Raw genomic sequence first — 22,178 nt, forward strand, 5'->3', positions numbered from 1 at the left:
TTAAGTCTGTGGTTTCCGATTGTCCAGGGGGCCATGAAGGTAACGGGAAGTGTTCGGAAAGCGAGGGAGATGGACGTTGGAGAAAAGGACAGTCGGGCAACTATTCAAAGTGGATGCACCGTTTGTTTGTTTTTACAATATAGTGTTTATTTCATCAAATTAATGAAAATTTTTTTTTACTCAGTGTCTGCGAATGGCTCGCGACCAGTTCAGGCTGTACCCCGCCTCTAGCCCGAAGATAGTTGGGATAGGCTCCAGCACCGCCCCCAACCCTCGTAAGGATAAGCAGTACGGAAAATGGGTGGATGGATATTGTAGTATATTTTAATAGTACCACAATCAGAGTTCCTTTGCAAGGGCCAAATGTTTGGAGATCTGTATTCAAGCCAACCATCTTTTCTTTGAAGTTCTACATCAAAGGACTTCCGTCAACCATTTGTATGTTTATTAGGGTTTTCATTCCCCGCCCAGACAGTAACATGTCTTGGGTTCACAACAGGCGTCCTGGTCTGCAAAGAGGATTGTTTTGTATCTTATAAAATAAGGGCGTAGCTAGAACGTGAGGCGGCAGCAGGCGGGTGCGATTCCAAATATGGTCATGAGGTACGGCCATCTTCCGGGTGCACCCAGGGAGGGGCTAATTCCACGCCCAGAGAATTAAACATTTGTCAATGTCTTTCTGTCTCCAAAGTGTTCTGTTAATTGACTGTCTGTTGTCGTACTAGAGCAGCTCCAACTACCGAAGACAAATTCCTTGTGTGTTTTTTGGACATACTTGGCAAATAAAGATGATTCTGATTCTGATAAACTGAGATCCAGGGGTTTTCGGGGGCGTTTTCGTTGTTCTAGCAATGTAAGCAGCTGTTATGACACTAAGGCTTGTTCAATAAATCGAATTAGCCCAAACGCCAAGTGTCTCGAAGTCTTCATTCATCCCTTGCCCGACGGAAAGCCGCAGGTCTCCCGGGTGACCTCCGACTCGGAACCACAGGTGAAAAAATCCACCTCAATACACTCAGTGTTACGGCTGGAATGAGTAAGTGTGATTTTCAGAACAAAATTCCTACGTTCTCTAACATTTGACAGCTCTGCACCATTCAGCGATTGCCTTTCTGTTTATCTCTGTCTGCCACACAGTTTTAATTTCTGTAATCAATCCACGATTTTCGTTGAGTGACGAGAAATAAAGGGTTCAATCTTTGTTTTGAGAGGTGCTGACTCCTCAGAAAAAGGTTTTACTTACTGTAAACTTTAAAAACATGGCATCGCCTATTGTAGCGAAGGAAATTGAGGAAAGCATCGCCAAAGACCTCATTTTACGTCGCATTTGGTAATGCGATAACTTTTACTGCGGTCAAGCCAGCTTCCACTCGTAAAGTAGCAGTCAAGCCAGCCGCCCCTAATTTTGTTCATACTAGTCTTTACGGTAATAGGTCGCAAACACGCGGCGAAGCCAACTTCAAAATAAAAACTTCCCAATAATACGGACGTCAGTGCTCTTCGGTTTAGGAATGCAACCAGCAAAGTTAATTTGAATCTTGAAATACATTACATACATACATACATTAAAAAATGTACTTTATTTGATATCTTAGGGGCGGCATGGTGACGGACTGGTTAGAGCGTCAGCCTCACAGTTCTGAGGATCCGGGTTCAATCCCCGGCCCCGCCTGTGTGGAGTTTGCATGTTCTCCTGTGCCTGTGTGGGTTTTCTCCGGGCACTCCGGTTTCCTCTCACATCCTGAAAACATGCATTAATTGGAGACTCTAAATTGCCCGTAGGTGTGACTGTGAGTGCGAATGGTTGTTTGTTTGTATGTGCCCTGCGATTGTCTGGCAACCAGTTCAGGGTGTACCCCGCCTCCTGCCCGATGACAGCTGGGATAGGCTCCAGCACGCCCACGACCCTACTGAGGAGAAGCGGCTCAGAAAATGGATGAATGGATGATATCTTGGGAAAAATAAATGGCAATGGACTGCACTTATATAGCGCTTTATCTACATCATCACAGTGCCCAAAGCGCTTTACAAAGCCTCACATTCACACACACATTCATAAACCAATGGGCGACTCCTGCCATGCAAGGCACTGCCAGGCCCACTGGGAACCAATTAGGGTTCAGTGTCTTGCCCAAGGACACTTCGACATGCGGACAGTTGTAGCAGGGATTCGAACCTGTTCTACCTACTGAGCCAAAGCCACCCCAACATAATCCCATCGGTATCGCAAGACAAGTCCAGATTTGTGTGACAGACCACCAAGAACTCCACGAAAAGAGGTTTGATGAAGATCTGATATTGTATTTCAAAATAAAAATCTCTGAAAACTGCATATTTTGCTGAAAAAATCTGTTAAATCTTTTTAATGAGATATCGCAACACCGGTCCAGTTCTGGGGGACACAACACCTCCCCAGGTCTGCAACAAAAGAGGTCCCATCCAAATCTGATGTGGCATTTCAAAATAAAAGTCTCCTGAAATTGGTATATTTCAATGTCATGAACACGGATTTCAAAAATCCATTAAAAAAATTCTGTGAGTTATCGCAACACCAGTCCAGTTGTGGGGGACACTACGCTTCCCCAGGTCTCCAACAAAAGAGGTCCCATACAAATCTGATGTGGCATTTCAAAATAAAAGTCTCCTGAAATTGGTATATTTCACTGTCATGAACACGGATTTCAAAAATTCATAAAAAAAAATATGTGAGTTATCGCAACACCAGTCCAGTTCTGGGGGACACTACACCACACCAGGTCTCGAACAAAAGTGGTCCCACCCAAATCTGATGTGGCATTACAAAATAAAAGTATCCTGAAATTGGTATATTTCACTGTCACTACCACTGATTTAAAACAATTTTTAAAAATTACGAGATATCGCAACACCTGTCCAGTTCTGGGGGACACTAGACCACACAAGGTCTCCACGAAAAGAGGTTTGATCAAGATTTAAAAAAAAACGTCTTTCTTTTAACTATTTAAAATTTACTGTTTTCCTTCCAGTTACTTATGGTGTCGTGGTTCATTCGCCTGACTTCAATGCAGCCAGCGAGGGTTTGGTTCCCACTCAGTGATGGTCTCTACAGTATATGGGCCCTGCGACTGACTGCCGACCAGTTTAGGGTTTTTTGCCCGAACTCAGTCGGGGTAGGCTCCAACACCCCGCGACTCAACAGGATAAGTGCTGTTGAAATGGATGGATCCATGCATGTCTTCCTTCCAGTGTCAGACTGGCATAAGAAATTACTTCAGTGGTTAATGCGTTAAATGTTGATACCCAAAAAAATCATATTTAATGATAAAACAATCTGGGGCTTTTACAGATTGTAGATATATTATACCAAATGGTGATGGCAGTAATGTCGTAGCATCCTGTGATTATCTCCTACATGTATGAAGGGTAAAAGGTGTTGCGATACGAACAGGATTATTTCTAATTATTTCTTAAAAGAAGTAGTATTGACATAGACATATATACATATACATACACATATATGTATATATCCATCCATCCATCCATTTTCTGAGCCGCTTCTCCTCACTAGGGTCGCGGGCGTGCTGGAGCCTATCCCAGCTGTCATCGGGCAGGAGGCGGGCTACACCCTGAACTGGTTGCCAGCCAATCGCAGGGCACATAGAAACCAACAACCATTCGCACTCACAGTCATGCCTACGGGCAATTTAGAGTCTCCAATTAATGCATGTTTTTGGGATGTGGGAGGAAACCGGAGTGCCCGGAGAAAACCCACGCAGGCACGGGGAGAACATGCAAACTCCACACAGGCGGGGCCAGGGATTGAACCCGGGTCCTCAGAACTGTGAGGCTGACGCTCTAACCAGTCGGCCACCGTGCCGCCTATATATATATATATATATATATATATATATATATATATATATATATATATATATATATATATATATATATATATATATATATATATATATATATATATATATATATATATATATATATATATATATATATATATATACATATATACACATATATACATATATATATACATAGATATAGACAGATATATACATATATATATACATATATACATATATATAGACATAGATATATACATATATATATATGAACATATACACACATATATACATACATATATATATATACGTATATATATATATATATGTATATACGTATATATATATATACGTGTATATATATATATATACATGTATATATATATATATGTATATACGTATATATATATATATATATATATATACACGTATATATATATATATATACGTGTATATATATATATATATGTATATACATATATGTATATATGTATATACGTATATATATATATATACACGTATATATATATATATACGTATACGTATATATATATGTATATATCCATCCATTTTCTGAGCCGCTTCTCCACACTAGGGTCGCGGGCGTGCTGGAGCCTATCCCAGCTATCATCGGGCAGGAGGCGGGGTACACCCTGAACTGGTTGCCAGCCAATCACAGGGCACATAGAAACAAACAACCATTCACAGTCATGCCTACGGGCAATTTAGAGTCTCCAATTAATGCATGTTTTTTGGGATGTGGGAGGAAACCGGAGTGCCCGGAGAAAACCCACGCAGGCACGGGGAGAACATGCAAACTCCACACAGGCGGGGACGGGGATTGAACCCCGCACCTCAGAACTGTGAGGCTGACGCTCTAACCAGTCGGCCACCGTGCCGCCTATATGTGTATATATATATATATATATATATATATATATATATATATATACACGTGTATATATATATATATATATACATATACACATATATACATATACATATACACATATATATATATACATTTATACATATATACGTATATACATATATATATATATATATATATATATATATATACACATATATACATCTATATATACATATATATAGACATAGATATATACATATATATATACATATATATATATATATATATATATATAGACATAGATTTATACATATATATATATGAACATATACACACATATATACATACATATACATATATATATATATATATATATATATATATATATATATATATATATATATACACATATATTCAGTCATATGTACACCTGACATATTGGAATAAAAGTGTCTGCTACATCTTTTTCATAACCTCTAGGGGGCGTGGCATATTAGAATGAAAGTGTACAGCTTTTTCATAACCTCTAGATGGTGGCATACATTTATAAAATGTGAGGTTTTTTCCCACCCTATACCTTTGTATAATGCACACTATTGGCAATTTTTTTTGGGGGGGGGGGGGGGGGAATGCGCATTATACACGAGAAATTACAGCAGTTAATTTTTTTGAACGGTGAACTTAGTTCAAATTTTTGAATGATGAACTATGAACTGAGGTAGTTCATTTTTGGAATGGTGAACTTTGAACTAATACGCATACAAAATGAATCCCACCACTGTCGTTATCATTGTTGTTGTTGGTGTTATTGTTTTTATTATTACGACTTTCACTGTTAGAATAAATGGATATCAGTCATCTCATGTTTACTCTAATCCTATTGCAAAGCATTAATTCAACAGTATAATGTTGAATGTATCATGAAAGTTGAAGTTGTCTGTGAAGAGGACTGTGTCCTCCTCAAAAGATAGCGGCTGGAACATTTTGCGGTCGAAGGTTGAAACTATCAGTGCCAAAGAAGAACACATCGGCATTATCATCTGCACAATGAGTCATATCTGTGATTGTTTCACGTTGCTACTGTGTGTGCCTTTATCTCAAGATAGCAGCAGCAACACCTGTGTAACTAGGAACCACCCTAAGGAAATACAAAGAGAGGGCTCGGCAGAGTGTGCTCAGAGCGGTAGGAGGTTGTAACTGTGTACAACTCACGAGTAAAAAGAACCAGTCTCTTGTCTTCCTTTCTTGTTTATTGTTTATTAAATGTTCTAGGTTGTTAGAACCTGACATTCACAACACCTTACAATATGTGGTATTGTAATACCAGGGTGCAGTGACACAGAAGTGTACGAAAAGAGATCATTAGGGGTGGTGCGGGAAATTATCCAAGTTCACCTAATTTGTCCAAATAATAATTATTACTCTTTACAAATATATCTTTGTTCATTTATCTATGCCAGTGACAAATAGGGAGGGACAGGTAGAACAATTGAATGCTCTTCCATTAGAAGGTAGAATAAACCTGTGTACTGCATATGATAAAACCATCTGTTGCCGTTCATACAACAAAATGAGCCATACAGTAGCTTCCTGCGTGTATATCCGCTCCGTGTTCAATTAAACAGGCCCATAATTCACAGCGACATTTTTGTTTGGCAGTGTGCCATGTGATTTTTCTAATGTAAAAGAGGTACTTTGGCTCAATAAAAGTTGGGAAACACTAACCTGATTAGTGGGATCCCGAGAAGATAATTCCAAAAACATAAAGAGGTTGCTGGTTGGATCCCAATGGAGTGACAACCCCAGGGGAGTCAAAATAGTCTTAACTTACCAGTGGCAAAAACAGCTTTAGTGGAAAGTGTTTGGTAGTCTATGATTGAGAACTGGGGCAACTCAATGTTCTCCACCCCAGTCACTGATCCTGCATTGCTTCCCCCCTGCCAGTAGAACTCAATATCATCAGTTGTATATCCATCTGTGGGAGACAGGGAAACAAGACTAGTTTTATTTGTATGATTTTGCTTTTATATACACCATAACACATTTGAAATAACAATCAAGATGCTGTCGAAGTGTGAAATCTGATCTTTAATTTAAGATGCTTCATAGAAATATGGCATTTACCTTGAGGAATTGCACACATTTTATGCAGAGTCCTTACCTTTTTAGAGACTTAATATCTGAACAATTGTCATACTAACTATAAACATGGATGGACGGATGGATGCATCTTCAGTTTATCCAGGGTCAGGTTATGGGGGCAGCAACCTAAGCACAGAAGCCCCCCAGACTTCCTTATCCTTAGCCACTTCGTCCAGCTCTTCCAGGGAGATTCCGAGATGTTCCCAGGCCAGCCGGGAGACAGTCTCGCCTTGCCACCGAGCAGCATTTTAACTACCTCAGTGACGTCAAACCCAGAGGTATGAGAGCCCGCCTCAGAGTCCCCACTTACTGCTTCCTCAAAGGAAGGCATGTTGGTGGCAATCAGGAGGTCTTTGAAGTATTCTTCCCAGCGACTCACAACGCCCCATGTCAAAGTCCCCACTAGACAATGTTGATGCTGCAATGTTTCCACAGAATTTCCTTGAAGCCATCCTTGAAGTATTTTTCCATGGCCTCATTAAACCTCTCCTACGCTCAAGTTGTTTCCTCAGTGACCACCAAAGTTGCATTCCACTCGGCCTGCCAGTACAAAGCTGTCTCTTGAGTCCCACAGGCCAAAAAGGCCCAATAGGACTCCTTCAACTTGATTGCATCCCTCACCATTTGTGTCCACCAACGGATTCTGGGATTGCCGCCACAACAGGCACCGATCACCTTAGGCCACGGCTTCAGTCCGCTCCCTCAGCACTGTGAGGCAGACACTCTAACCAGTCGTCCACCGTGCCGCCACTTTTTTTTCTAATTCAGCAAAAAAAAAATTATGCCGCTTGGTTTTATATGGGTAAATGTCTCCAATGCTGAAATAGCCATGCTTGAGGGTTCAAAGTTCAAGGTGCTTTTATTGTCATGCATGGTAGGTTGATTGACAACTCGGTAGGTGTGAATGTGAGTGCCAATGGTTGTTTGTTTGTATGTGCCCTGCGATTGGCTGACAACCAGTTCAGGGTGTATCCCGCCTCCTGCCCGATGATAGCTGGGATAGGCTCCAGCACGCCCGGGACCCTAGTGAGGAGAAGCGGCTCAGAAAATGGATGGATGGATGGATAGATGGATTATTGACCCTTTCCTATCCGAATTAGCGTTTTTAAGAGTTTTTAATGATGTCTTTTTAGCGATTAACTCTGGTCACTGTGTTGTCTTACTACTTTTAAATCTGACTGCAGCCTTTGATACTGTGGGCCATGATATCCTGATTACTCATTTGGAGCAGAGGGTGGGCATCAGAGGTACAGCACTTGAATCTTTCAGGTTCTACTTGTTTCAGCTAATCTTTTTTGTTAGCCTTGCTGACTCTGTCCTCAACTGCTTCCCTTTCACATGGGGTGCCACAGGGTTCCGTGCTTGGCCCTCTCTTATTTTCTAATTACTCCCACTCGGCTCAATTCTCAGGAAACATGGTATTTCTTTTCATTGCTATGCAGATTACAGTCAGATCTATGCCCCCCTTAAAAAGTCAGATTCCTACTGTGCTAAGCCATTGCTCAAATGCTTACATGATATTAAGGCCTGGATGTCTCTTAACCTTTTAAATTTTAATGAAAAAAAGACAGAGGTCATGGTCTTTGGTGGCACTTTTGACCCCCCTCGTTGATTTGGGTCCCTTAGCGCAATATCAAAAGTCCATCATTAACAACCTGGGTATAAAAGTGGACACTGATTCACTTAAGTTTGACACCTAAATTAAAGCAATGGTTATTTAACGGAACACAATACCAAGATGGCGCCTACCAGTGTGGTTGCCTCGGTTACGCGCTCTCTAGTATTGTTTTTGTTTTTGTGTTTTTCGTTCATCTTTGGAGACATTACATGACTCACTTACACAAGGGGAGACTTGCTAACCATCTAGGAGGCTACTCCGGACTTTCTTTCACCAACTTTCGCTAATCCGCTCAGTTTTTTTCCCCGAGTTATTCACCGGAGCGGCGTTGGCGGTTTTCGGCGCATGGAGACGGAGGCGACGCCACAGAGGAAAGCGAGCCGGCTTCCAGGTGAAACTCCGCAAGAAAGGATACAGATTGGCGTTCCCGTCGATCCACCTCGCGATTGTACGCTCCCTACCCAACAAAATGGACGAGCTTCATCTTCTGATGAAGACCAGTAAAGACTTCGGACTAAAGGAACCTGTGTTTTAAAATCTCCTAACTCCCGTGGTTCCAAGCGTGTTCGTTTTCGTGAAAGAACTTCGTTCACAACAATGTATCAAAACCAATCAATTTATTCCTGACAGAGGAGTCTATACATTTGCAGAGCTCTGGGTTCGTAACTACCCTATCTTATCCTTAGCAGATAAAGTAGTCGAACTGAAACTCTCTGATTCTACCCCAGACTTATACAATGTTTCAAACGGGCCAGTATGTAATCGCTGTCGTCTGATTGGTCCGTAATCTGACGTCATCGTTGTCCTGCAGAATGATGACCATTTGATCTGGCTCCAGACTTCTGCTCCAGGTGTCGCCTGCAGATGTCGGCTCACATTCCTGCATTCAATGTTTATAGTGGCTCCCCATAGTTCCTTTCTTCCTTGAGATCTGTCTCCAAATACTCCCCGATGGGGCCAAATACCCCTATACTCCAATACACATTCTCTTCCAAACTAGTTAGAATTACACATTACAATATAAAGTATTCTATATTCCCTTCAGGACGTTCCGCCGCCATGTGCTTTACGGAGACTTGGCTTTGTGAGGCTGTACCCGACGGCGCCGTCATGCTTCCGGGTTTTCATCTTCACCTAGCAGACCGCATCACGGAGTTATCGGGGAAAACAAAAGGCAGCGGGATATGCTTCTATATCAACGAAAAATGGTGTACGGACGTCACGGAGCTCAGCACACACTGCAGCCCGCATTTGGAGTCGCTGTTTTTGAACTGTAAGCCATTCTACTCGCCGCGTGAGTTCGGATCATTCATCCTCGCTGGAGCGTACATCTCGCCTAAAGCTAACACGAACGCCACACTGCTAATGATCGCCGAACAAGTCAACGAAATTGAAAAAAAAAACACCCGGACTCACCCCTCATTATTCTCGGGGACTTTAACAAAGCTAAATTCAACCACAAACACCCTAAATACAAGCAGCAAATAGACAGTCCTACCAGGGAAACTAACATTTTAGACCACTGCTATACTACGCTAAAAAACACATACCGTGCTATACCTCGTGCCGCCCTGGGCTCGTCTGATCACTGCTTAATTCACTTAATACCGACGTACAGGCAAGAACCTAAATGCGCGAAGCCTACAGTGAAAACAGTGAAAAAGTGGAACAATTACGGAAAGATGGAACTTCAAAGCTGTTTAGACTGCACAGACTGGGGTGTCTTTGAAAATTCAGCTGGCAGCCTGGACGAATATACGGACACTGTCACATCCTATATCAGTTTCTGTGAAGATGTGTGTGTACCAACAAAGTCATTTTGCACATTCAAAAACAACAAGCCATGGTTCACTGCCAAAGTTAAGCAGCTTCGCCAAGCTAAGGAGGACGCATATCAGAGCGGGGACAGGGCCGTGTATAATCGCGCTAGAAACCTGCTGACTAAAGAAATTAACATTGCAAAAAGGAACCATGCAGCAAAGTTGGAAAAACAGTTTAGCGCTAATGACTGTAAATCAGTCTGGCATGCATTCCAATCACTGACTAATTACAAGCGGCGATCCCCCCAAGCTGAGAACAATAGCACAGTAGCCAATAACTTGAATACCTTCTACTGCAGATTTGAAAAGGACACTTTCACACCCCACACCCCCGACCACAATCACACCTCTGACTTCTGCGTTTACCATCCACGAACAGGATGTGAGACGCATCTTCAAACAACAAAAGATTAACAAAGCGGCAGGCCCAGACCATGTGTCCCCATCCTGCCTCAACGTCTGCGGGGACCAGCTCGTGCCAGTCTTCACTCAGATCTTCAAGAGATCTCTGGAACTGTGCGAAGTACCATCCTGTTTCAAACGCTCCACCATCATTCCAGTCCACAAGAAACCTGCAATCTCAGGTCTAAATGACTACAGGCCTGTCGCCTTGACATCTGTGGTCATGAAGTCCTTTGAACGTCTCGTGCTGGACCACCTTAAGAGCGTCACAGGTCCCCTGCTGGACCCCCTGCAGTTTGCCTACCGAGCGAACAGGTCTGCGGATGATGCAGTCAACATGGGACTGCACTTCATCCTTGAACACCTCGACAGTGCAGGGACCTACGCAAGGCTCCTGTTCGTGGACTTCAGCTCAGCGTTCAACACCACCATCCCTGAACTCCTTTCATCCAAGCTTCTCCAGCTCAGCGTCTCACCTGCCATCTACCAGGGGATTTACAGCTTCCTGACGGGCAGGACACAAATTTTAAATCATCAACAACTTTTAGAAAACAGGACTTCACAGACAAGACAGACTACAGGAGTGAGGTGAGCCACCTGACCGGGTGGTGCATGGACTATAATCTCTCCCAAAATGTGGAAAAAACCAAGGAGTTTGTTGTGGGCTTCACGAGAGCGCACTCCCAGCATGCTCCCCTGAACATCAACGGTGTTGCGGTGAAGAGGGTGCGCAGGACCAAGTTCATGGGAGTGCACATCACCGAGGACCTCTCCTGAACCAGCAACACCTCCTCACTGCCCAAGAAAGCTCATCAGCGTAAGCTGAGAATAGCCAGAGCCCCGACCCCCATCATGTGCTCGTTCTACAGAGGGACCATAGAGAGCATCCTGACCAACTGCATCACTGTGTGGTACAGAGCTTGCACTGCATCCTGCCGCAAGACTCTCCACCGCATAGTGAGGGCAGCTGAGAAGATCATTGGAACCTCTCTTCCCTCCCTGCAGGACATTCACAGCACCCACCTCACCTGTAAGGTCCACCTCACAAATATGAGCGTTCATCCAAAGAATTCCATACCGGATCGGTCGTGGCCCAGGTTAACAACGTCCGCCGCTGGCGCCGTCAACCTGCGGGGCGCCGGTGGAAATTCAGCTACTGTGGGTCGAAGTCGAAGAAGAAGAAGAAGAGGTGGAAAGCGGGTTCTTCGGCAGAAAGAGAAGAGGAAAGCACAGAGGCTAGAACTGAATGTGGGGACTTTGAATGTTGGGACTATGACAGGAAAATCTCGGGAGTTGGTTGACATGATGATTCGGAGAAAGGTTGATATATTGTGCGTCCAGGAGACCAGGTGGAAAGGCAGTAAGGCTAGAAGTTTAGGGGCAGGGTTTAAATTATTTTACCATGGTGTAGATGGGAAGAGAAATTGAGTCAGGGTTATTTTAAAAGAAGAGTTGGCTAAGAATGTCTTGGAGGTGAAAAGAGTATCTGATCGAGTGATGAGGCTGAAACTTGAAATTGAGGGTGTTATGTATAATGTGATTAGTGGCTATGCCCCACAGATAGGATGTGACCACAAGGTGAAAGAGAAATTCTGGAAGGAGCTTGACGAAGTAGTTCTGAGCATCCCAGACAGAGAGAGAGTCGTGATTGGTGCAGATTGTAATGGCCATGTTGGTGAAGGAATTAGGGGTGATGAAGAAGTGATGGGTAAGTATGGAATCAAGGAAACAAACTTGGAGGGACAGATGGTGATGGACTTTGCAAAAAGGATGCAAATGGCTGTAGTGAACACTTTTTTCCAGAAGAGGCACGAACATAGGGTGACCTACAAGAGTGGAGGTAGAAGCACGCAGGTGGATTACATCTTGTGCAGACGATGTAATCTGAAGGAGGTTACCGACTGTGAGGTAGTGGTAGGGGAGAGTGTGGTGCGACAGCATAGGATGGTGGTGTGTAAGATAACTCTGGTGGTGGAGAGGAATATTAGGAAGACAAAGGCAGAGCAGAGAATCATGTGGTGGAAGATGAGAAAGGACGAGCGTTGTGCAGCTTTTCGGGAAGAGGTGACACAGGCTCTCGGTGGACAGGAGGAGCTTCCAGAAGACTGGACCACTGTAGCCAAGGTGATCAGAGAGACAGGCAGGAGAGTACTTGGTGTATCTTCTGGCAGGAAAGGAGAGAAGGAGACTTGGTGGTGGAACCTCACAGTACAGGAAATCATACAAGGAAAAAGGTTAGCTAAGAAGAAGTGGGACACTGAGAGGACCAAGGAGAGGCGAAAGGAATACATTGAGATGTGACACAGAGCAAACAAGAGGCATATGATGACATGTATGGAAGGTTGGACACTAAAGAAGGAGAAAAGGATCTATACAGGCTGGCCAGACAGAGGGATAGAGATGGGAAGGATGTGCAGCAGGCTAGGGTGATTAAGGATACAGATGGAAATAGGTTGACTGGTGCCAGCAGTGTGCTAGCTAGATGGAAAGAAGAGGCAAGTGTGGTGGACCAGGAAGTGGCAATTATTAGTAAGGGGGAAGTTAGAAAGGCATTAAAGAGGATGAAAAATGAAAAGGCAGTTGGTCCAGATGACATTCCTGTGGAGGTCTGGAAGCATCTAGGAGAGGTGGCTGTGGAGTTTTTGACCAGCTTGTTCAATAGAATTCTAGCAGGAGAGGAGATGCCTGAGGAATGGAGGAAAAGTGTGCTGGTGCCCATTTTTAAGAACAAGGGTGATGTGCAGAGCTGTGGCAACTATACAGGAATAAAGTTGATGAGCCACACAATGAAGTTATGGGAAAGAGTAGTGGAGGCTAGACTCAGGACAGAAGTGCGTATTTGCGAACAACAGTATGGTTTCATGCCTAGAAAGAGTACCACAGATGCATTACTTGCCTTGAGGATGTTGATGGAAAAGTACAGAGAAGGTCAGAAGGACCTACATTGTGTCTTTGTAGATCTAGAGAAAGCCTATGACAGAGTACCCAGAGAGGAACTGTGATACTGCATGCGGAAGTCTGGAGTGGCAGAGAAGTATGTTAGAATAATACAGGACATGTACGAGGGCAGCAGAACAGCAGTGAGATGTGCTGTAGGTGTGACTGCATCAGGGATCAGCCCTGAGCACCTTCCTGTTTGCAGTGGTGATGGATAGGCTGACAGATGAGGTTAGACTGGAATCCCCGTGGACCATGATGTTTGCAGATGACATTGTGATCTGCAGTGAAAGCAGGGAGCAGGTGGAGGAACAGTTAGTAAGATGGAGGCATGCACTGGAAAGCAGAGGAATGAAGATTAGCCGAAGTAAGACAGAATATATGTCCATGAATGAGAGGGTGTGGTGGGGGAAGAGTGAGGCTACAGGGAGAAGAGATAGCAAGGGTGGAGGGCTTTAGATACTTGGGGTCAACCGTCCAGAGCAATGGTGACTGTGGTTAGGAAGTGAAGAAACGGGTCCAAGCAGGTTGGAACGTGTGGAGGAAGGTGTCAGGTGTGTTATGTGACAGAAGAGTCTCTGCTAGGATGAAGGGCAAAGTTTATAAAACAGTGGTGAGGCCAGCCATGATGTATGGATTAGAGACAGTGGTACTGAAGAGACAACAGGGAGCAGAGCTGGAGGTGGCGGAAATGAAGATGTTGAGGTTCGCTTTCGGAGTGACCAGGTTGGATAAAATTAGAAATGAGCTCATCAGAGTGTCAGCCAAGGTTCGATGTTTTGGAGAAAAAGTTAGAGAGAACAGACTTCGATGGTTTGGACACATCCAGAGGAGAAATAGTGAGTATATTGGTAGAAGGATGATGAGGATGGAGCTGCCAGGCCAGAGAGCTAGAGGAAGACCAAAGAGAAGGTTGATGGATGTCGTGAGGGAAGACATGAGGGCAGTTGGTGTTCGAGAGGAGGATGCAGGAGATAGGCTTACATAGAAAAGGATGACGCGCTGTGGCGACCCCTAAAGGGACAAGCCGAAAGGAAAAGAAGAAGAATATGAAAATGGCCCATATACTGTGTGTATACACTGTGTATATATATATGGTGGGGGCTCTCCTCTCATATCTCGTGGCTGCTCTCCAGGGTGACCACTTATCGTTCCCGTGTTGGGCGCCCCTTTCCGCCCTCCTTTCCACCAAACGGACACTATCTCGCCCTCTGGCTGGACGGTGACTGGCTACATTGGCGGAGGTGTCTCGCTCTCCTTGGGGGGACGGTGGGGCAGGGTGGCATTGGGCATCTGCAGCCTCCACCAGTGGCCGGTTTTGGGGGGCCTTGGTGGGGCGGTCGACCACCCTGGGTCCCTCGGTGTGGGTGGTGTCCCATCCACCGGGCTTTCCTTTCTCACCATTCTCCAGGCTGACTAATTTTTCTGAGGAGTGCCGGGTCCCCGCAAGTCGCGACAATCATTGTATCGGCCATTGTTTGAGGATGTTGTTCGTGACACAGCATATTCTTGATGCCAAATGGCTGTCGCGACGCAGCTACACGTGAATTTGAGTTGAACAGGCAGGTACTTGAATATTAATTGGTGAGTATACGTCACAACGTTGTCGATTTCAAATGCATCCATTTTGCAAGTGATTTGGTTTTCAAAGGCTATTGCATACAATTGACCAACCGCATACCGTAATTTCTTGTGTAATAACTACAAAAAAATACAGAGAATGGACCAGGTCAAGGAAAATGTAACTTGTATTAAGATCTCATTTTGTTTTTTGCAATATTTACAAAGTTTACAAATTAAGACTCGTCACCTTAGTACAGTTGTGTGCAAATGTTTGGAGCTGTTGGTGATGCCCATCGAAAACCACTTGTCGACAGTGGTGGGTAGATCAAACTTTTCCCCCCTTGAAAACCAACCATCAACAGTGTGGTGGGAGTGAGGGGGGCACGCTCCGATCCTACCCCTTCCCCCTTGAAAACCAATCATCAAGGGGGAAGAGGTGGCTCAAACTTTTTCCACCTTCAAAACCAATCAATGACGGGGGTTTACTTCCTGTGGATGCCCGTTGCCACAGACCCCCCCCCACCCCCATTTGCACAACACGTCACCTCTGAGACATTGCTTGTGTTGTTCTTTTACTATGCTGGAAAACTAAAAACTTTTATTCCTTTGTTATCATTTTCCTTCGACGGTCGTTGGAACCATTATGGCAGTTAAAAATGCACAACTCACCATATTCTTGTGTAATGTCCTCTCTCGTCATATTCGAAATATTGCATAGCGTCGTGTCTACTCACAATTCCTTGTGTTAAACACAGCGAGACTCAACAAACAAAGACACATACCTGACTTGAATAGGCTGTGTAAAAGAGACTACTGAGTCTAAATTCTGGTTTAGTGGTTACTTGCTTTGCCTGTGTTGAATTAAAAACAATTTTATTCCAGGCGATAAGAAAGAAGTCCTGAACCAGCCAACAGCTTAAACACATAAGAGTTTTACATGTACACTCAATAGAGAATCCATTACTAATGTTGAATATAAAGCCCAGAGCTTTTAACAGCATTTAGTGTTTTCAATATACAACCTTCATAATTAAAAATAGAAAAGATTAATAACAATAATAATACAGTGTATACTGTTGGTGTGAAGGTTACTTCAAAAACAATTAATGGCACAAAAAGCACAAGTTACTTACAGCTTTCAATTTCCAGTGTACAGTTCTGCTCATCCAAAGGGTATCTACGCAGATCCATCATGCAGGCAGCTGTTGTGGTGATCCTAGAAAACAGTAAATAGTATAAACAAAACATTTACATCTGGATAAAACTCTGTGCTGTGTTGCTGTGCAGGACCTTAAAATTGAAAAAATCTCAAGTTGATCTCCACTATGATTACTTTTTTTTTTTTTAATTTTTTAAATGGAGCTGGTCCGTGGTAATTATTATATGCTATAAAACATTATAGCCCCCATACAGCTAAATACAGTATTTCATATCTCTAAAACTGTACTTCTGAGTTCTGACAGGTTTTGGATTTTTAACTTAACTGTATGAGCTTTTGAGTTTAACTATACTGTCTTGACTGTATACTATTCTTTACAAATAGGTGATTTAACTTGAGTATGAATGTGCTAATTGAAAAAGTAAACTGTAAAATTCAAATATACACTCAACTCCAAAAGTATTGGCAGAGTTAGGCCAACTTCTTATTTTTTTGTTATAGAGTAACAATCAAATCAAAAGATGAATAAAATATCAACATTCAGCTTATATTTCCAGGTATTTAAATATTATTATTATTTTTTTAAACCTGTCCTGTTCAGCTGCATGACCTTGCAGAACGGTCGATCTGTATGCTTTGTGCTAGAACAGTTTTGCTGTGCAACGGGGCAGTTTGAAATACTCCCTCTGCTTATTTTTTATTTTTTTAATTATTGTGATGTTTATTGAAAATGCAGCCAGAAAAATAAGTGTTTTAGGGGACAGACTGAGGGACAAAGTGGACAAGAGGACTAGGGGTGAAAAGCACAGCAGAACAATAGTGAGACAGTCCAGATATTTGAACACAAGTAACATTACAACAGTTATTTGTAGATTGGATTTTGGGGTGGGGGTGGGGGACACCCGGTGAGGACATGCAATAACTAACCAAGAGAACCAGATAGAGGAGAGAAAAGGGCAGGACAGGATGTGGGAAAATGAGCAAGGCAAGTGCTACTGTCGTTTGGTGCGGTGGGATTCTTTTTTAGTGTCTCAACACCTGTAAGAACCTGTGAGTTGATATGTTAGTATAACCTCTGTTGTTAAGTAATTGAAGTCTGTAGTGTTTCTATCGAACTTATTTGGGAATGAATACCATATCACACGCATGTTAGTCAACTGGTATAGGGAGTTGCTGAGCCGACACATCAAGGAATGGTGAGCCCGCCCCCACAAGGGTGCAAAGTCAGCGAGCCCGTCCAGCAGGGGACCCAAACAAGGGGACGCCACCGACCACTCAGGAAGGTCCCGAGCCCGACCGAAGCGCCCCAACCAGTCCCAAGGGGAGCCCCCCCACGCACAACCACCCGCCACGCACAACCCCCCCCGCCAAGCCCCCACCCGCGAGCCCCACAACTGCCACCGCCCCCTTCACCCCCGGAGAGCATGGGAGCCCCAGCCACCAACAGAGCTCAACGCAGGAGCCACCCACCACCCAAAAACAGAAAAGCGGTCATAGCCCACCAAAGCAAGCCCAAGTTAAGCGCCCGTCATGGGTTGAGCATTGAGAATCGAGAACCGACCAGAACCGGAACCAACCGCCCAAACCTGAAAACCCCAGCTCCCAGCCCCTGTGAAAACTTCCCAACTTCCTGTGAAAAAGTAAACTGTAAAATTAAAGTATACACTCAACTCCAAAAGTATTGGCAGATTGAAGTCAATTTCTTAATTTTTGTTATAGAATAACAAAAAAATATTTAGCTCTCCAAGTACCACCATACAGTAGCGTAGTAGGCTCGAGTGTTCATGAAAAACTAGGCAAAGGTTTTCTAAAATGTATATTTATTGTAGGACACTAACATTATGCACAGTTTCAACATTAAGAGTGTGATAAAATATAGGGGGAAAAAAAGGTACAAAGGTAGTTTTTTTACTTAAATGATGACTTAAAATGTACTGCACAAGTTAAACAAACATTGATCCTAAATAAATGTTTGAAAACAAAACATTTTAACACATTCACTGCCATTGACGGCTATAGTCAAATATTCATGTTAACTGGGAGGGCGGGCAGATCATGCATCTATCTTGCATTTAAAAGTTAAATACAACTGCACTGTACTTAACAAATGTAATGTTAAAAAAATGCTTAAGCCAGTGTAACATTATGCACGGTTTAAACATTTAATTCAGTGATTTTTCACATACCACAACAGGGACCTCACGTACCACTAGTGGTTCTCATACCACACTTTATCACTAAGATAGAAGATAGCATTATTTTTATTTTTTTTAAAGGAAACCAAATTTTAGCTGCATACAGTATCTGCATCAAACTTGTGACCCACTGACATTAGACGTTTGCATTCTTCTTCTTCTGCATGCTTTTCCAGTGTCCTCGCAGCCACTTTCAGTTGTTGTTGTTTTTTTCTTTTTTAAGGGCATGCTGGGAGAATGATGAAGTCTGAAAATTGACTTGAATAATTTCTTTTTGTCCTGTTCGGCTGTTAGGTCAAGCGGAATTGAAAATGTATATCCCTTTTATGCCGGAACAGTTTTACTGTGTCACAGTGGAGTTTTTAAGCGTCCGCTGTGGTTTCTTAGTATTATAATTAAGGTTTATTGAGAATCAGAGTCGAGCAGAACAAAGGTTCTAGAGGGGAGAGAGAAATAAAGACAAAAGACAAATCACTAATTGTAAACAGGAGGAGAGAAGTAAATCATAACATTATCTACAACAATGAAACATCAAATATGAGTGTTGCATGGCGGTGTAGTGCTACACCCTGTGAAGGAAGGACAGGACAAGATAGAACAGGACAGGAGAAGAAGCATGCAGGACAAGGGTCGTGAACGCGGCTGTACTACTGAAGTGTGGTGGGATTAATAATGTAAATTATAAATCTACAGGACGAGAGTATAAATCAGGGGATACACAAGCGATATGCATATTCATGAGTTATTTGTCGCAATAAGTGCGTGACCCCACACCTGGTGAAAGAGTCCCAGGGATGTGTACCTGCGGATATATGCAAGTGAATTGACACTGTTCTACATGCACAAAAGACTAACAGAAGCGTGGTGTAATTGCTGTGGCTGCACCGAGGAGGCTGAGGACCCCACCCAATCAATCGAGGGGCGGGATCGGGCCCAGGGGTCCACCCAAGAGCAGCCCGGTGGACAGGACATGTCCCACACCGAAAGACCCAGGGCGGTCCGCCGTCCCCACCAGGGCGCCCCGACAACTGGCCACCCAGTGGGGGCCGCAGGGACATGCCACCCCCCCCCCCCCCCCCCCCCAGCCAACTAGCCCCACCCCGCTAACCGCCAGACGTGCTGAAACCCGGTACGACACACACACCCTCCCAATCCCATACCAGTCCCCCAGGAACCCTTTGATATGTATATGTGCCCAGATGTGTTTAGTGAGAAAAATATTAACAGTGAGTGGTATGAGTGTGTGCTAAGTGAGTGATTAAGAGACATGGCTCCTGCAGGTCGGGCCCATTAGGCCGGACAACCACCGATGAAGAGTGCCACCTCACCCAGACCCACAGCACCGACCCTGATTATTCGCCGGGAGAGTGTGGTCTTTACCTGGCTTTAGTAATAACTTAATTGAAGCTGTGTTCATATGGCTACTAATTATACCCGGTTCCATCTTTTGTTCTTATGATTGTTTTTTGGGGTGATTATCTCCCAATCAGTTTGGTTGCATCTCTCTTTAAAGATGCATCTTAAAGAGATGTACTTTCTTTAAAAATACAGATACACAAATACAAGTTTCTGTAGAATTACTTTCATGTATTGCATGTAAAGTTTATTTTTGCTGCTGCCATCATGTTGTTAAAAATGAAAGATGAGCCTGTCCCAGAAGCTATGAAAGCCAAGGTCATCATTTCACAGATGAACTTGTATGATTGAGATTGTATCATGCTATTAAAACAAGAATGTTTGTAGTTTTCAGTCAGAAAATCATGCTATCACATTAAACAAAGCAATTTAAAGTGACAAATTAAAAATTTATGGAATAATTACAATTTTTAGAGGTTTTTTTTTCAGCAACATGATGTCTTTGATGTCAACAGGAATGTCTAGCAGCTAGATTCTAGCTTAAAGTTGAATTGTAAATTTTGTCTCTTCCAATGAGCAGGGAACAATAATTAATAAGAGAACCATAGACATCATTGAAGACATTCAGGCCTCGGCTCATTCATTCATCCCTTTTCTGTACCGCTTATCCTCACTAGGGTCGCGGGCGTGCTGGAGCCTATCCTAGCTATCTTCAGGCGAGAGGCGGGGTACACCCTGAACTGGTCGCCAGCCAATCGTAGGGCACATATAAACAAACAACCATTCACACTCACATTCACACCTATGGGCAATTTAGTCTTCAAGTCAGCCTACCATGCATGTTTTTGGGATGTGGGAGGAAACCGAAGTACCTGGAGAAAACCCACACAGGCACTGGGAGAACATGCAAACTCCACACAGGCGGGGTCGGGATTTAAACCCCGGTCCTCAGTATTGTGAGGCAGATGTGCTAACCAGTGCTAAAACATTTCAAAGATGAAATTCTGAAGCTGAATTTAAAAATCATTTTAAAAACATAGTCTTTTTAAAAAAGTATGCAGTATTAAAACTACTTTGACATGTACAAGTTATCCAAAATGCTATTTGAGTAAATGTAACGGACTAAATGTAGAGATTACCATAATTTCATGTATAATGCCCACACCCCCCCAAAAAAGTAAATAGTGCGCATTATACATAGGTATAGGGGAAAATGAAAAAAACCTTTCACATTTTATAAAAGTACGCCACCATCTAGAGGTTATAAAAAAGCTGTACACTTTCATTCCAATATGCCACCGCCACCTAGAGGTTATGAAATGGTGTACACTTTCATTCTAGTATGCCACCGCCACATAGAGGTTCTGAAAAAGATGTAGCCTACACTTTCATACCAATATGAAAGGGGTACATACATATATGACTGCATATATATACATATATCTTATTTAAAATAAAATAAAATGTGTTTCGCCTGGTCCCTCGTGTTTTCTTTAAAGAATTGTACACATCTTACAAATTCTGCCTGGGTAATCAAACATATGAGCACAACTGTGTTTTTTCATTTATTAAATAAAAGTAGGGCTGTGAATGGCGGCACGGTGGGCGACTGGTTTGAGCGTCTGCCTCACAGTTATGAGGACCGGGGTTCAATCCCTGGCCCCGCCTCTGTGGAGTTTTCATGTTCTCCCCGTGCTTGCGTGGGTTTTCTCCGGGCACTCCGGTTTCCTCGCACATCCCAAAAACATGCATGGTAGGTTAATTGACATCGCTAAATTGCCCGTAGGTGTGACTGTGAGTGCGAATGGTTGTTTGTTTGTATGTGCCTTGCGATTGGCTGGCAACCAGTTCAGGGCGTACCCCGCCTCGTGCCTGATGATTGCTGGGATAGGCTCCAGCACGCCCGCGACCCTAGTGAGGAGAAGCGGCTCAGAAAATGGATGGATGGATGGATGGATACGGCTGTGAATTCCAAAATAAGTGCCAGTAAATAAAAAGAAAGTATTACATGTTCAAATAAAGTGCTTAACTTCAGAATAATTTGAAAAAACTAATAAAATACAGATAAAACTTCATGTTTTGATCATATGGGGAGAAGCAAAATCATGCATTGTAAAAATGCATTATACAAAGGTAGAAGGGTTTTCCAGAATTTTGCGGTCAACTTTGGGGCTGCGTATTATACATGGGTGCGCATTATACACGTGAAATTACGATATGTCTGATTATAACTAGTTACAACTGCTTCATGTTTTGTATTTATATGGAACTTTCAAAAG

The 22,178-nt window shown here is 43.2% G+C and overlaps 1 protein-coding gene across 4 annotated transcripts in view; it reads right to left on the minus strand.

Annotated features, from left to right (window-relative positions):
- The window catches only part of gabrb1 (gamma-aminobutyric acid type A receptor subunit beta1), a 149,329-nt gene that overhangs the window by 58,891 nt on the left and 68,260 nt on the right, over nucleotides 1–22,178 (minus strand). For all 4 annotated transcript variants that reach the window (XM_061795720.1, XM_061795717.1, XM_061795718.1 and 1 more), the window contains 2 exons: nucleotides 16,323–16,405; nucleotides 6,539–6,682 (listed from right to left, as the gene is read on the minus strand). In XM_061795720.1, the coding sequence (XP_061651704.1) occupies nucleotides 6,539–6,682; nucleotides 16,323–16,405 (227 nt within the window). The remainder of the gene's footprint in view (nucleotides 1–6,538; nucleotides 6,683–16,322; nucleotides 16,406–22,178) is intronic.

Source organism: Phyllopteryx taeniolatus, chromosome 13, assembly GCF_024500385.1.
Source record: "Phyllopteryx taeniolatus isolate TA_2022b chromosome 13, UOR_Ptae_1.2, whole genome shotgun sequence".
In the NCBI taxonomy this organism is placed as follows: domain Eukaryota; kingdom Metazoa; phylum Chordata; class Actinopteri; order Syngnathiformes; family Syngnathidae; genus Phyllopteryx; species Phyllopteryx taeniolatus.